Source organism: Rhizopus delemar, genomic scaffold (genome assembly GCF_000149305.1).
Source record: "Rhizopus delemar RA 99-880 supercont3.39 genomic scaffold, whole genome shotgun sequence".
NCBI classification, from domain to species: Eukaryota; Fungi; Mucoromycota; class Mucoromycetes; order Mucorales; family Rhizopodaceae; genus Rhizopus; species Rhizopus delemar.
In genome coordinates this window covers 1,948-17,246 of record NW_027137865.1, presented here as the reverse complement: position 1 = coordinate 17,246, position 15,299 = coordinate 1,948, and the positions used below count along the sequence as shown (strand labels likewise).

Below are 15,299 nucleotides of genomic sequence, written 5' to 3'. Positions count from 1 at the left end.
TATGCCAAAGTAGGCGTACGATGACTTGTTCCTTTAATTCTCGTAGATTTTCTTGTTCTTGCATAATTTGCATGTATTGATCGTATACTTCAATCATGAAATATTCATGAATGGCGGGATCTTCAGTAGGTTCAGGATTTTGGTTGACACAGTTGTATATAACATCAAAGAGATCATCCGTGTCCAACAGGTTTAAGATACTATCAGGCTGGGTTATGTCTTCTCCAGTTTCAGGGTCGTAGGGTGTAGCAGTAATGTGGGCTTCAATTTGTCCTTTGTTAAGAGCAAGTTGGTTCATGATATAGTTAATAAACTCTTGACGGGTTCCTGTTCCAGAGCCTATTACATACTCTATAGGCTGGTAGCCTCCGTCTTCGCACTGATTAAGGTAATTGTTGAGGTGGGCTTCTACTCCTTCAGGACCATATTCTTCATAGATCTGTTTCAAATACAACCCAGCAGGGACAGAGAGACCAGAAAAAAGAGGAGAGAAAGTTTCTTGATTCATTTTTGCTTTGTTTTGTTGATAATAAGATAGGTTTGCTCTAAATTTTGTTGATTATTTATACTTTTTTTTTTTTTTTTTTTTTGTAAGTGTGTGTGAGAATTATTGAAGTAACACGTTTGTTTCAGGATCAAGTCGCATATCATGATCTCTGACATTTTCCAAACACCATTGTACTTTGGGTAACAAATAGGGTTTCAGACGATTTCCGTGTACCCTTCTAATTCTAGTATCTTGTGCATCCAAGTTTTTAATATGATACGTTCCTTTTCCTAATGAAAGGTGTATAATAAATGGACCATCCCATTTGTCTTGTAATTTGGCAGACCATGATGTAGATAGGGAGTCTCGATATAATAGTACTAAGTCTCCTAGTTTGAAAGGGGGCTTTAATTCTCTGCTTTCTTCTAATATTCTTTTCTCAATGGCCTTCTTTTGAGTTGCTTGTACTTGTGCTATAGCTTTTGCGGCTTGTTCACGTATTCTTCCCAAATTATATATCTGATGTATCGTTCTATGTCGTAGAATGGCTTCATACTTTGGTGAATTTCGTTCGTAGACATGATGATCCAAGTCAAAAGGAGTTTTTGGCTCATAACCATATGTCATGAAGAAGGGTGATTGTTTAGTCGTAGCTTGTTTTATACTTCGGTACGCAAACAAGGCAGCAGGTAGGTACACATCCCAATCTTCTTTCTCCTCGACTGATCGTTTTTGTAATATTGAAGTAAGTGTTCGATTGAAACGTTCAATTAATCCGTTACTTTGTGGATTATATGGTGTTGTCGTCTTGTGTATTATTCCATAACTTCTACATACTTGTCGGATTAAATCACTCAGGAAAGGCTTCCCATTGTCCGATACTATAATAGTAGGGCAACCGTGTCTACATATTATTTCTTCGTATAGAAACATAGCTATTTCTGCAGCTGTTTGAAAACGCATTGGTCTGGCTTCAACGTATTTGGTCAGGTAGTCTATTCCTGCTATGATATATCGAAAACCCGAACGTGATGCTTGTACATGTTTAACATCTAAGGCTATTCTATCGAAAGGCTTGGTAGATACAGGCACTGGATATAATTCTTCATTCAGATGCTTCTTTCCATGCACTTGACAATGATGACATCTTTTTACATATTCCATTATGTCTTTGGCCATTTTATCCCAATAGTATCTTGCAGCGATCTTATGTAGTGTGTTGTTGTATGCCAAGTGTCCTCCTAAAGGATGCTGGTGATATGCGTATATAACTTCTTCTGCTTCTTTCTTGTTTAATACTTTGCGGATCAATCCGTTCTCAGTGTTATATCGATAAAGTATGCCTTTGTATAGGGTAAATTTTTCGGATTCCCTAAGTAGGTATTTTTCTTCTGTAGGTGTGAGATTTGATGGTAATTTGAGTGTTTCCAAATATTGTTTCAGTTGTTGTATCTGGCTATCTTCCATTTTTGTGATCTTGTGTAATGAATTCTTTCAGTGGCTTTTTGTTTATTGTTCAAGGTGAATTTGTATTGTTTCAGGTTTAAGGTTTTTTTTTTGAATAGGTTGTTTCAAATTTGTGTGGTGTAAAAAAAAAAAAATTTGTATTGTCTTGTCCGACCGCCTCCTCTATGTAGATTTTTGTTGTTTTATAATGTTTTTGTGATTGTTTTATAGATTTATGTTTCAACTACCCCTCCCATCCTCCAATGGTAGATAATAACGATAATATTAATGATATATATATACAATGATAAGTTGATAGGTTGATAATATCTAAGAATTGATTGTTGTAGTGTTCCAAATAGGCGACATTAGTATCCTAATCTGGACATGAAGTCTGCGCTCTCATTCACTCTTCCTGGACGATATTTGATTTCGAATTCGTATTCTGACAAGATAACAATCCATCTTGCTATGATTCCCGTTGGGTTACTTGTTTTGAGTAATCCAGTTAAGGACGAATAGTCAGTGATGATAGTGAACTTCTTTCCTAATAGGTATGGCCTGAAGAGCTTTACTGCCCACACCACAGCGAGACATTCTAACTTTGTAGGAGCATAGTTAACCTCTCCAGATTTCAATCCTCGACTAGCAAAAATTACAGGGTGTTCACGACCTTCTTTGTCTAATTGTGTGAGTATACATCCTAATCCTAGCTTAGATGCATCGGTTACTAGTATGAGTTCTTTGTCGAAATCTGGTCTTGCCAAGACAGGTGCAGTGGTGAGTAGCTTCTTTAATTGTTCAAAGGCTCGTGTCGCCTTATCTGTCCAGGGTACTTTCTTTTTTGTCTTTGTTAGCTCATGTAGAGGTCTTGCGATTGAAGCAAAGTTTTTGATGAACCTTCTATAGTATGAAGCTAATCCCAAAAATGATCTTGTTTGTGTTACTGTCTTTGGCATAGGACATTCTACTATCTTTTGAATTTTCGATGGATCTGTCTGTATTCCTTCTTTTGTTACAATATAGCCAAGAAACTTGAGATGTTTTTTGAAAAAGATACATTTCTCTAGGTTGAGCTTTAAATTCGCTACATCAATGCATTCAAATACTTGTTTTAGGTGTTCCAAATGTTCATAAGGGTTTTGTGAGTAAACGTTAAGATCGTCTATATATGCTACTAGACATTTGTTCAATAAGGGTCTGAAACATAAGTCAATGAGCCGTTGAAAAGTGGCTGGTGAGTTTACTAATCCCATTGGTAGCATGTTATAATGATATGTTCCAAATTTAGTTGTGAATGCGGTGTATTCCTGGCTGCTTTCTTCTACTGGCACTTGGTGAAATCCAGCTCGCATGTCCAAAGCTGAGAATATTTTTGCTTTTCCTAGTGTATCAAGTAAATCATCTATTCGAGGCAATGGATATGAATCTTTCTTGGTGACAGTATTTAACTTTCTGTAGTCAATGACCATACGATAATCTCCGTTCTTCTTTTTAACTAATATGACAGGTGCAGCCCATGGACTATTTGAGGGTGATATTATTCCGAGTTTACAATATTTGTCTAACTCTTTTTGTAAGTAGTCGGCTTCTATAGGACTAAGTCTGTAAGGACGGTGTCGAATAGGCATTGTGTCTTTTTCTAGTATGATTTTGTGTTGGATAAGGTTGGTGTGGCCCATAGTGTTGTTGTCCCAATCAAAGATGTGCTTGTATCCTTGTAATAGCTTACTAAGTTCTAGCTTTATGTCGTCAGACAAGTCCTGTATTTCGAATTTGTCTAGAAGTTCTGGGTCTAATGTTTTCTTATCTTCCTCTATTTCACTAATATGTCTTCTTTCCAAAGCGCACAATTCAGGGTTATTACTTAGATTGTAGGCATTTACTATAGTATCCTTTTGCAGGTTGAATTTTTCGAGCATCCCTAATTCTTCTTCAGGTTCTATTTGTATGTCTTTCTCCGTTCTATTGAATATATGTATTTCCAAATTCCTTTTGTTGGATACGAGAGATGTACAGTAGCGGACAAAACTGGTGCACAAAACTTTTTTTCAGCTATAAGCTACCATTACTTGCTCATTACAGTTGCAATATCTATGAAACTATATCAGATGGAAGGCGTACTAAATGTTGCAAATTGTGCAAAGTTTAATCATTGCATTGCCAAAAATGAGGGAGAACCAAGCCTTTATTTATAAGAATAGATATTTTTAAAAAAAACCATAAAAGTGATTAAAACCTAAAAGTTCGTATAATTGCCTCGTCTTTTGATAACAGCAGCAATTCATTTTGGCATGCTTTCATAGTATGGCTGCATATCACTTTCAGTAAAAGAGTTCCACTATTTATCGATTCTTTTCCAGAGATCGTCCATGCTTCTTGGTGTGGTATCGTATTGAGACAGCTTTGACTTTAACTGTCGCCAAACATATTCAATAGGATTTAGATCGGGACTTTGTGGCGGCCAATCTTTTAATACCGATATCCCATTATCAGATAACCAGTTAGTGGTATGCCTTGACTTGTGCTTTGGGTCATTGTCATGTTGAAACAAAACATCACAATTTTTCAAACCATAATATGCTAGGCTTTCTTGATGCGTAGTAGACAAAATATGGGTGTATAATTTTGAATTCATTGTGCCATCATATACTCGACAAGCTTATCCTGGTCCTCGAGATGTAATACAGCCCCAAAGCATAACAGATCCGCCGCCATGCTTCATTGTTTGATTAACATGAAAGGATCGCCAAGGTTGATCGACTTGCTTCCAATAGTAGCGTATACCATCGGCGCCCCAAACATTGATTTTGGTCTCATCGCTGAAGATCACAGACTTCCAGTCCTCCACAGTCCATGATGTTTTGTCGCGACACCACTTCAATCGCTTTTTCTGGTTTGTATAGCTGATGAAAGGCTTGTACTTCTTAATTCCAGACTTGAAGCCTATCTTTCTAAGAAGCCTTCTGACCGACCGTTTGCTAATACTGTATCCTAAGGACCTCAAAAAGAGCTGAGCATCAGAATCTGTGCGTAAGAGTCCTTGTCGAAGCTTTAGACGGATGATTGCATTAGTTATTTTTTTAACTACGACCGGTCGACCACCACGGTTACGAGCCTTGATGTTCTTTTCTTCCTTTCTTATCCTGTTGATCGTCCATTTAGAGACTCCTGTTGTTCTAGAAATATCCATTGTCGTACGACCTGAGCGTATTCCAGATTTCACAGCTTCTCTTTTATCGTTGCTGACTTTTTTGGGCATAGAGTGCTGGTACTTTGTTAAAATAGATAGGGTAAAAATAAGAAGTGAAATTCATAGAGAGATACAAATTAGGCAAGGGTTTATATATTTTTTAAAAGCTATTGGAATGCACTAGTGTATTATAAAATTTTACAGCAAACTAGAAAGAAATGGGTAGATTTGAAAGAAGGCTAGACAAGTACTACATTTTTGGCGAAAATTGAAATATTCAAAAAATCACTAAAAATGACCTTATTCCTGAAGGATGTCCGGCACAGTTCCGGTTTACCTAGCATAATGCATATTTTAGACTGCCTTTCAGATGGTATATGCCACAAAGGACAATTGGCACTTCAGGCCACGATGGATAAATCATGATATTTACGGTTCAATCGGCGCTATAACTACATTCCAAATATGGAGATATATATTTTTGGTCATTGCGCATCGATTGGTACCATTTTCGTTTTCCAATTCCGACTATTTGTTGTAGATATCTGCGCTTGAAAATAGGCGGTATGCAATTTTTTTGGGCACGCTCTATATCAATGACTTCTTTACAGATTTTAATAAGGCTTTGAACATTTGTGTAACTATATGGTCCAACAATAGGTGTTATAGCTTTGCTAAAATATCTGTATTTGATGAAGAGAAATATGTTAAAAACAGCAATAAAAAAATAGTAATTTCGGAGATTTTGGCGGAGATTTTGCACAAGTACTTTAATCAGTTAGAGCTTATGGTATGCAAATTTTTACTAAAAACCATCGAATAGAAACAATTTTATGTGACCCTTAAATTTATAGCATGTCTGCACTTTTTTTATGATTGCGGAGCGAATATTTGATTTCACACTCCGAGACTTTGGGAAATGACTTATCCAATAGTACGCTATATTGGGTAGAAGTTTGAATGGAATCTGAAAAATTGAATTTTGGAGCTCATCTGGCACTGTAAGCATCTGATTTCCTCAGCTTGCCCTCATTTACTTTTGTGAAGGATTAGCAATCGACAACTCCTTTGTATGTTTCTTGAATTCTAACATTACTGATGTATGGCAGTTATATGAAACATCGATATGGCCGCCAAAATTTTTGCGACCGATTTAGGGTTCTTAGCGTATATGCTATAACAAGGATGTCTTGCAAAGTGGCATCATCCACTGTCCGAGCATGCATACCAAATGGAAGCTTATTTCTAAGCATCTTTTGATGAATGTAATATAGATACTAAGTTTTTTAACTAAATAACATCATTGATATTATGTAAGGATCACATTGCTTCCTCGATTCTTAAAATATCGTTATTTCTTCATTATGGTTCAAACATTAGTCGTAAAAAAACTAATTGTAATTGTTAAGATAATAGAAAACAAGAGGTAAAAACAAAAATAAAGAAACAGTTTGTGAACGTTTCGAGTCTGATCTTTATTTCAGTTTAAGTTAAAGTAAAAATTATTCTAATTGAAGGCAGATATTTATATCTTATTGAGTGAATGACTTGATATCTTGCATTGTAAACGTTCTTCTACTCTTTCAGGTGCTTTATCAAGTGTCATCTCTATTTATGATTATGAAAACTTTTCATTTGTTCTTTTGTATGTCTGTCATAGATTATCTTTTATTCTGGGAATTCCTCACTGATTTGAATAACGTTATTTTACGCGTTATTTCAATTACGTGAAAGATTAGCAATATTCCTGACATTGGATTGGATTTGGTTATTTTAGTTGATACTTCTTCTTATCAAAGAACTCTCATGAATACAATACATATTTTAAAAGAACATGTTTAATTGGAATTGATTGTATGATCTTATTTAAATAAACTTGTATTTTATTTTATTTTAATTATGATCTTGTATTAAGACTTATATTTATCAACGTTAACTACAATCAGTTACTGTTCTACAACAGTAATAACCTATATACTGTTATATAATATCGTGATATTATTCTTGAATATCATTTAAAAATATTAATGCTTATCGTTTTTATAATGTTTTGTTGATTACAAATCTATTCTTAGTTAAATTTAAATGTTCTAATAAAATGTGTTATTCTCATTATAATTTGAATTAAAAAAAAACTGTAAATTATTTTTTATTGGATTTGGTACATTTCTTTGCTACTTTTTTTGTTTTTCGATGTGTGTTTATAGTTCATAGTGTTATGTTCTGGTAAAGGTAATAACAAAGATAAACCAAAAGAATACTTTTTGAGACTGAACTTTATTTAAGACAATCTTAATTGTTAAAAAGAAATCATTACAAAGTCTACTACTTATATTCTTCTATCAATTGGCGGGTAAATGAGTAGTTATGAGCGTAGATCCAATAATTGACACGTTTGATTGAAGAATGATCACTGAATCGATTATGAAAAATTTTAATTCGTTGTTTTTATAGATCTTATTGTTCTTTAACTGATCTGGGAGAATTGTCCCATCTTCAATGAGAGGAAAGATATATTTATATGAAATGCCTCCAGTCAGATCAAAGTTGACTAGGTACCTGATCCATTATTATTCATTTACGGAAATGATGAATAGTAAAGATCATGACTTATTTAGTATTCATGTTTACTTTATAGAATGAATCTAATAGTGATAGTTTTATATAAAAAAGAAGAAGAGTATATTTTATTTAATAAAGATTTAAATTATTATCTTTTATCAATTTTAATATACTTCTTTTAGTTGTGATTATTCAATGTCCGTTAGATCAGACTCTGTTCTACAACACATGGTAGGTGCAGTGAAAAAATCACAACAGTGAGTACTTTTTAGGCAAAGAAAAAATTATATTAAAGCAGAGCACATGATAATAGCGCTTTTGCTTTGCAAATTTAAAGTAGCATATAGTTATGCTGCTACTTAAGGTGTGTCTTCTGTAAGTGAGTTAATATGAGTTAAGTTTGCTTATAAAGCTTAATTTAAGGTTGTGATTGCCTTGTAAGTTGTTGTTTTATATAGGGTTTAAGCAGATGTTTGATAAGTAGTGACCACCAGATCTTATGTGTAAGATCAATACGATGTTTCTTGATAAAAGTTAAAGTAGAGTAAAAAGTTTAGGTAAACAGGGACTTGTTAAAGTTTGTTATTTACTGCGTAAAAACATATGATTTATTTAAACTGACCAACAATTTCTTCACAAAAAGATGGGATATATACATATGTATGATATTTTTTTTTCTTTTTTGCTTTTCTTATTTTTTTTGACCATTTTTATATTTTCAACATTTTTTATCTTTTTAACATTTTTTATAATCTTTTATCTTTTAATTTTTTCTATTGCTATTTTTTGTTGGTTTGTGTTTTGAGTTGAGTGTTTTAGAGAAGTTTTTCTTGAAATTTTTAAAGTAAGGTACTGTAGTGACTACCAGATCTTTTAATTAAGATCAAATAAAGGTAAAGATAAAAAAAAATAAAGGGATCAGGAACTTTTTATGAGAAGGTTGCCTGTTTATTGAATAAAATATATAAAATAAAAATGTGAGTAGAACTGTACTGTCCTTTTTCTTCATCTAAATAGTTGGGATATTTATATTGTTAATTTTTTTTTCTTTTTGACTTTTTTCATTTTCTTGACTTTTTCACTTTTTTGACCTTTAACATTTTCTTGACTTTTTTCATTTTTTGACTTCTTTGTTACACCATTTTTTTGACTTCTTTATCACAACATCAACCCTCAAAAAGAAGTTCTTGTGACCTACAAAAACATTTCAGCTGTAAAATAAATAAAAGGGAAAACTTAATCAGTTATCGCAAAAGTATAAAATGGTCATTGGGTGGATTGAACTCGTGACATCAAGATTCAAATGAGCCATATTTCCAATTAAGCTATTTTGTAATTTCTGGAAAAAAGTGGTTTATAAACATCCAATGGACTTCCATAAATATTTTGAAGACCGTTAAACATGTTTAAAAATATTATATGGTGCTTACTATTTTTGAAAATTACCGATGTACCAAATGATACAAAACTAACTGGGAACAAAGGTGCTTCACATAAGAAACGCCCCATTATTCTAGACTAAATCGGGAAATATTCGGAACTTCAAAAATTAAACAGCGCCATTCGATTCTGCTTGCCTTATAACCTTAGTTTCTATTTTTGGATTGTTATTCTAGCTCCGCTATAGCTGTAGATATTATGATTTATCCATCGTGGCCTGAAGTGCCAATCACCCTGCCACAAATGTCGCAGACATATAGCGGAGATGCAATGCTGATTTTAATTTTTGTGCACCAGTTTTGTCCGCTACTGTATATGGATCAAAATATCCTTGTGCAGGTAAAAGAGTTGGATGGGTTACGTCAAATAAATACACATGATTATTCCGTTCTTCAATAGGCTTATCGATTGTTATGGTCTTTGATGTGTTAGCCTGAATGGTAAGACCTGTGGATGATGCTTTTATACGGTAAGTTTCTTTTTCCAAGATTATGTCGACTTTTTCTCCTTGATCGTCGTCTAATACTAGTAATGATTGTCCTTCTTCTTCTTTTTCGACGTCTTCTTCTTCTGAATGACTTTCTTCAGATTCTGTTGAACTATTTGTATCCGTATCATAGCTTTCATCAGACTCTTCATTATCAAAGTGTACATACTTAGTTATTTTGGAATTTGTTAAGCTTATAGGCTGCTGATAATTCTGATGAAGGGCTTTTATCTTTGGCAAGGCTGCATTCTTCTTGATAAAATGTATTTCTATTTCAGCTTTCTTGTTTTTGTATTTCACTTTTAAGGTTGAGCTGTTGAAGTCAATTTTAGCCTTGGCACGATTTAACCAATTGGTGCCTAAAATGAGGTGCGAAGGACATGATGGTAGCACTTCTACCGTACAAGGAATAATGATGTCTTCTTTTACTTCTATTGGTACGTCATAAATTATTCCTAGAGCAGGTTGTTTACTATTATTTCCAAGTGTAAAAATGCTTTCAGACGGTGCGTCTATTTCTAAACCGAGTTCATCAGCCAATGCTTTTGACATACAAGTCTTGGCAGCTCCACAATCTACTAGTGTCTTGATCTTTTTATCATTGATATGTACAATACAATGTGCTGCAGTTGTATTTAATTCATCGTCAACAATATCTAGAGCTTGTATCATTGGTTGCTGTTGATTTTGTTGTTGCTGTTTTGTGGATATGCGCTTGGGTCTACATTCGCTGACTAGCTTTCGTCTTAAGGTTGGAGCTACTTGGATAAGTTCTCCTATTTCGATATCTGCTTTTTGCTTCATTACATCAGAAACTATGTCGTACTGAATTAAAGCTGGTTCACTTTTAGTTCTAGTTCGCTTTTGTTTGATCGTTTCTCTATCTTGTACAGGTAAATCTGTGTCCATGTTTATATCATGTTGTGATGTATTCTGTTGATTGCTAACTGGCTGAATTTCTTCCAAATGACTTCTCGTTACAACCTTTCTTGTTAATGTAGGTTGCTTGCCCTTCGTCTTCATTGTTGGCTTTGTTTTGTTATAAGGAGTAGCAGTAGTAACATCAGGAGGTCGTTCAGGTCTTATTGCAGCACAGAGCTCTATTTGAGAAGGATCATAATTGGTTTCTGTATCTGATAGGATGACATTAAGTTGGTGTTGAGAGTTTTCATGTTTAATGGATTTGTTATTATTGTGGGTGTTCGATTGACCATTCATTTTATCATTAAAAACAACCGACCCATTTAGTTTTTTGACTGACTAGGTTGTTGAGGTTGAGATTGTTGCACGGGCGGTCTGTTTTGTTGCGGACGGTAAGCTTGATTGTTAAAGTTATTTCTGCTTCGTCCTTGATTTTTATAGTCTTGTCTTCCGTGATTATTATCGTTACGTTGGTAACCATTGTTATTATACATATTATTATTGTAGTCGTTATTGTTATAACTGTTATTGCCATTTTGGTATTGATACTGATAATTATCATTGTAACGATTACGACGAATGTAATTTCTAGCCGGGTTTTGATATTGTTGTTGGTTACCCAATTCATTTCGGATGGTTTGTTGAATAAGATTAACCAAATCCTGTTGATTATTATGTTGGCTATGATATGTTCCATTGTTCCTTTGAACTTGATATGGATAATTTTGGGCATGATAATTATTACGAGTAATTTCCAATGTTGATAGCTGGTTGGGCCCACTTACAATCTGAGGGTTAGGTATTACAGTGTTGACCATTCCGTAAGGATGTAAGTTAGAGATTGGGATTACTTGAGCAGGACCTTCGTTTGCGTCAATCAGTTCAATGTTATGATCATTTGTCGGGTATCGCTGATGATAAACACCATCATCATGATATATGAGTGCGTGATTTACATTTCTTGGTATGAATGGGTTGTCAACCATTGCGATCTTGCGTGGACGGTTTGCGTTCCACCAACCTTCTGCGTGGTTTAACCAATCTTGAAATGTTCTAGCACTACTTTGTATACAAAATTGTTTGATATCCCTTAATAAACCTGCGCGAAAGCGGCTTTCGATTACGGCTTCGCTAGTGATATTAGCCAAGTCAGCAGCTTCACGTAATCTTGAAAGGAATACTTGAGGGTGTTCTTGCTCTCCTTGGATCATATCATTGAATTCCAATTCGTAATTCTGAATTAACTCAGGAGTAATGTAATGACTTTTCAAAAGTTCCATAGCTTCATCGTAGGTCACTTGTGGACGATCCTTGAGTATAGTTTTTTCAAAGTAGACTTTAGCAGCTCTACGTAATTGAGATTTGAGAATAGCGAGTTTGCGGTTATCACTATGTGTGTTGCTGAGTATAAGGTAGGAATCCAGTAGCTCTTGAAAATGGCGAAAGTCCTCGCCTTCATAGCCATAGAATTCGATTAGTTTAGGACGGTATCCTTGAATTTGGTTGCTGCTTTGCACCAACGCGATAGGTTCTGTCGTTGCCATTGTTGATAGTAAGTGTTTTGATATTGTTGATTCGATTTTGATTAAGTTCTTTTGATCAGTTCGATAGATTTCTTGATTTGTTGATTTATTTCCCTCGTAGTGACCACCAAATGTAACTTGTTAGTACTTGGGACTTGGCTTGTGTTAAAGTGATGTAGATTTGTTTAAATTGAGGTTTGAAGTCTTGAATGACTTGAGTTTAGGTAACTTGATTGAACGTTTAACAGTTCTTTAGAGTAAATTGTCTTTGAGTAGTGACCACCAGATCTTTTTAGATCAATAAGGTTAAGAATAAGATTGTTTGATAAACTATAAAAATAAAAGGAATCTTTCTTGATTTGTGATAACTCGGGTATCAGATCAGAAAGAATAAGTAAAAATAAAAAGAAAAGAAAAGGTTATTGTGATCCAATAAGAAAAGATTGCTTTTTAAGCGTAAGAAGATTTGATTTATTGAATTGGATTGGATTGGATTGGATTGGATAATGTTATTTTGTTTAAAAATATTCATCTTATTTATATAAAAATTGGCGTGGCTTATTGTTTGTGTTGTTTGACATCTATGTCGAACGACATCAATGTCGCTGGACATCAAAATTATTCTTGTGATCAGCATTGTTCTCTTGATCTAAAATTTCATCATTTGTGCTACAGATCCTCCCACCAGAAGAAAGACCATCCCTGGTCTGGCTGTTGACTTGAAGCAAAGGGTCTTCATCCCTTATTCTCTTTACTAGTACCCGGTGGTTTGCAAGGTTTGGCAATAATCTCCTTAATTGATTGTACTTTGTTTCCCAGTAAATCTCTTCACCCCATCTTTGGTTTATTCCACTAAATGTCATACGAGTCCATTCTTCTATATGCCAAAGTAGGCGTACGATGACTTGTTCCTTTAATTCTCGTAGATTTTCTTGTTCTTGCATAATTTGCATGTATTGATCGTATACTTCAATCATGAAATATTCATGAATGGCGGGATCTTCAGTAGGTTCAGGATTTTGGTTGACACAATTGTATATAACATCAAAGAGATCATCCGTGTCCAACAGGTTTAAGATACTATCAGGCTGGGTTATGTCTTCTCCAGTTTCAGGGTCGTAGGGTGTAGCAGTAATGTGGGCTTCAATTTGTCCTTTGTTAAGAGCAAGTTGGTTCATGATATAGTTAATAAACTCTTGACGGGTTCCTGTTCCAGAGCCTATTACATACTCTATAGGCTGGTAGCCTCCGTCTTCGCACTGATTAAGGTAATTGTTGAGGTGTGCTTCTACTCCTTCAGGACCATATTCTTCATAGATCTGTTTCAAATACAACCCAGCAGGGACAGAGAGACCAGAAAAAAGAAGAGAGAAAGTTTCTTGATTCATTTTTGCTTTGTTTTGTTGATAATAAGATAGGTTTGCTCTAAATTTTGTTGATTATTTATACGTTTTTTTTTTTTTTTTTTTTTTTTTGTAAGTGTGTGTGAGAATTATTGAAGTAACACGTTTGTTTCAGGATCAAGTCGCATATCATGATCTCTGACATTTTCCAAACACCATTGTACTTTGGGTAACAAATAGGGTTTCAGACGATTTCCGTGTACCCTTCTAATTCTAGTATCTTGTGCATCCAAGTTTTTAATATGATACGTTCCTTTTCCTAATGAAAGGTGTATAATAAATGGACCATCCCATTTGTCTTGTAATTTGGCAGACCATGATGTAGATAGGGAGTCTCGATATAATAGTACTAAGTCTCCTAGTTTGAAAGGGGGCTTTAATTCTCTGCTTTCTTCTAATATTCTTTTCTCAATGGCCTTCTTTTGAGTTGCTTGTACTTGTGCTATAGCTTTTGCGGCTTGTTCACGTATTCTTCCCAAATTATATATCTGATGTATCGTTCTATGTCGTAGAATGGCTTCATACTTTGGTGAATTTCGTTCGTAGACATGATGATCCAAGTCAAAAGGAGTTTTTGGCTCATAACCATATGTCATGAAGAAGGGTGATTGTTTAGTCGTAGCTTGTTTTATACTTCGGTACGCAAACAAGGCAGCAGGTAGGTACACATCCCAATCTTCTTTCTCCTCGACTGATCGTTTTGTAATATTGAAGTAAGTGTTCGATTGAAACGTTCAATTAATCCGTTACTTTGTGGATTATATGGTGTTGTCGTCTTGTGTATTATTCCATAACTTCTACATACTTGTCGGATTAAATCACTCAGGAAAGGCTTCCCATTGTCCGATACTATAATAGTAGGGCAACCGTGTCTACATATTATTTCTTCGTATAGAAACATAGCTATTTCTGCAGCTGTTTGAAAACGCATTGGTCTGGCTTCAACGTATTTGGTCAGGTAGTCTATTCCTGCTATGATATATCGAAAACCCGAACGTGATGCTTGTACATGTTTAACATCTAAGGCTATTCTATCGAAAGGCTTGGTAGATACAGGCACTGGATATAATTCTTCATTCAGATGCTTCTTTCCATGCACTTGACAATGATGACATCTTTTTACATATTCCATTATGTCTTTGGCCATTTTATCCCAATAGTATCTTGCAGCGATCTTATGTAGTGTGTTGTTGTATGCCAAGTGTCCTCCTAAAGGATGCTGGTGATATGCGTATATAACTTCTTCTGCTTCTTTCTTGTTTAATACTTTGCGGATCAATCCGTTCTCAGTGTTATATCGATAAAGTATGCCTTTGTATAGGGTAAATTTTTCGGATTCCCTAAGTAGGTATTTTTCTTCTGTAGGTGTGAGATTTGATGGTAATTTGAGTGTTTCCAAATATTGTTTCAGTTGTTGTATCTGGCTATCTTCCATTTTTGTGATCTTGTGTAATGAATTCTTTCAGTGGCTTTTTGTTTATTGTTCAAGGTGAATTTGTATTGTTTCAGGTTTAAGGTTTTTTTTTTTTTTGAATAGGTTGTTTCAAATTTGTGTGGTGTAAAAAAAAAAGAATTTGTATTGTCTTGTCCGACCGCCTCCTCTATGTAGATTTTTGTTGTTTTATAATGTTTTTGTGATTGTTTTATAGATTTATGTTTCAACTACCCCTCCCATCCTCCAATGGTAGATAATAACGATAATACTAATGATATATATATAAAATGATAAGTTGATAGGTTGATAATATCTAAGAATTGATTGTTGTAGTGTTCCAAATAGGCGATATTAGTATCCTAATCTGGACATGAAGTCTGCGCTCTCATTCACTCTTCCTGG

The 15,299-nt window shown here is 34.5% G+C and overlaps 6 protein-coding genes across 6 annotated transcripts; all 6 read right to left on the bottom strand.

Moving 5' to 3' along the window:
- Positions 1-19: 19 nt before the first annotated feature.
- On the bottom strand, positions 20-508 carry RO3G_17335 (uncharacterized protein; the record flags this gene model as incomplete). Its single annotated transcript, XM_067671919.1, has 1 exon — positions 20-508. A coding segment is annotated over one exon (489 nt), but the record flags the coding sequence as incomplete, so codon positions are not given.
- Positions 509-2,301: 1,793 nt separating this feature from the next.
- Positions 2,302-4,013, bottom strand: RO3G_17334 (uncharacterized protein; the record flags this gene model as incomplete). The annotated part of the gene is made up of 2 exons (XM_067671918.1): positions 2,302-3,898; positions 4,006-4,013. 2 exons carry the CDS (start codon positions 4,011-4,013, stop codon positions 2,302-2,304), a joined length of 1,605 nt encoding a protein of 534 aa, XP_067528019.1.
- A 582-nt stretch (positions 4,014-4,595) lies between these two features.
- On the bottom strand, positions 4,596-5,195 carry RO3G_17333 (uncharacterized protein; the record flags this gene model as incomplete). The annotated part of the gene is made up of 1 exon (XM_067671917.1): positions 4,596-5,195. The coding sequence occupies one exon, from the start codon at positions 5,193-5,195 to the stop codon at positions 4,596-4,598; it is 600 nt and encodes a 199-aa protein (XP_067528018.1).
- A 5,664-nt stretch (positions 5,196-10,859) lies between these two features.
- Positions 10,860-12,080, bottom strand: RO3G_17332 (uncharacterized protein; the record flags this gene model as incomplete). The annotated part of the gene is made up of 1 exon (XM_067671916.1): positions 10,860-12,080. The coding sequence occupies one exon, from the start codon at positions 12,078-12,080 to the stop codon at positions 10,860-10,862; it is 1,221 nt and encodes a 406-aa protein (XP_067528017.1).
- Positions 12,081-12,655: 575 nt separating this feature from the next.
- Positions 12,656-13,447, bottom strand: RO3G_17331 (uncharacterized protein; the record flags this gene model as incomplete). Its single annotated transcript, XM_067671915.1, has 1 exon — positions 12,656-13,447. The coding sequence occupies one exon, from the start codon at positions 13,445-13,447 to the stop codon at positions 12,656-12,658; it is 792 nt and encodes a 263-aa protein (XP_067528016.1).
- An 833-nt stretch (positions 13,448-14,280) lies between these two features.
- On the bottom strand, positions 14,281-14,897 carry RO3G_17330 (uncharacterized protein; the record flags this gene model as incomplete). Its single annotated transcript, XM_067671914.1, has 2 exons — positions 14,281-14,334; positions 14,586-14,897. The coding sequence occupies 2 exons, from the start codon at positions 14,895-14,897 to the stop codon at positions 14,281-14,283; spliced, it is 366 nt and encodes a 121-aa protein (XP_067528015.1).
- Positions 14,898-15,299: the final 402 nt, after the last annotated feature.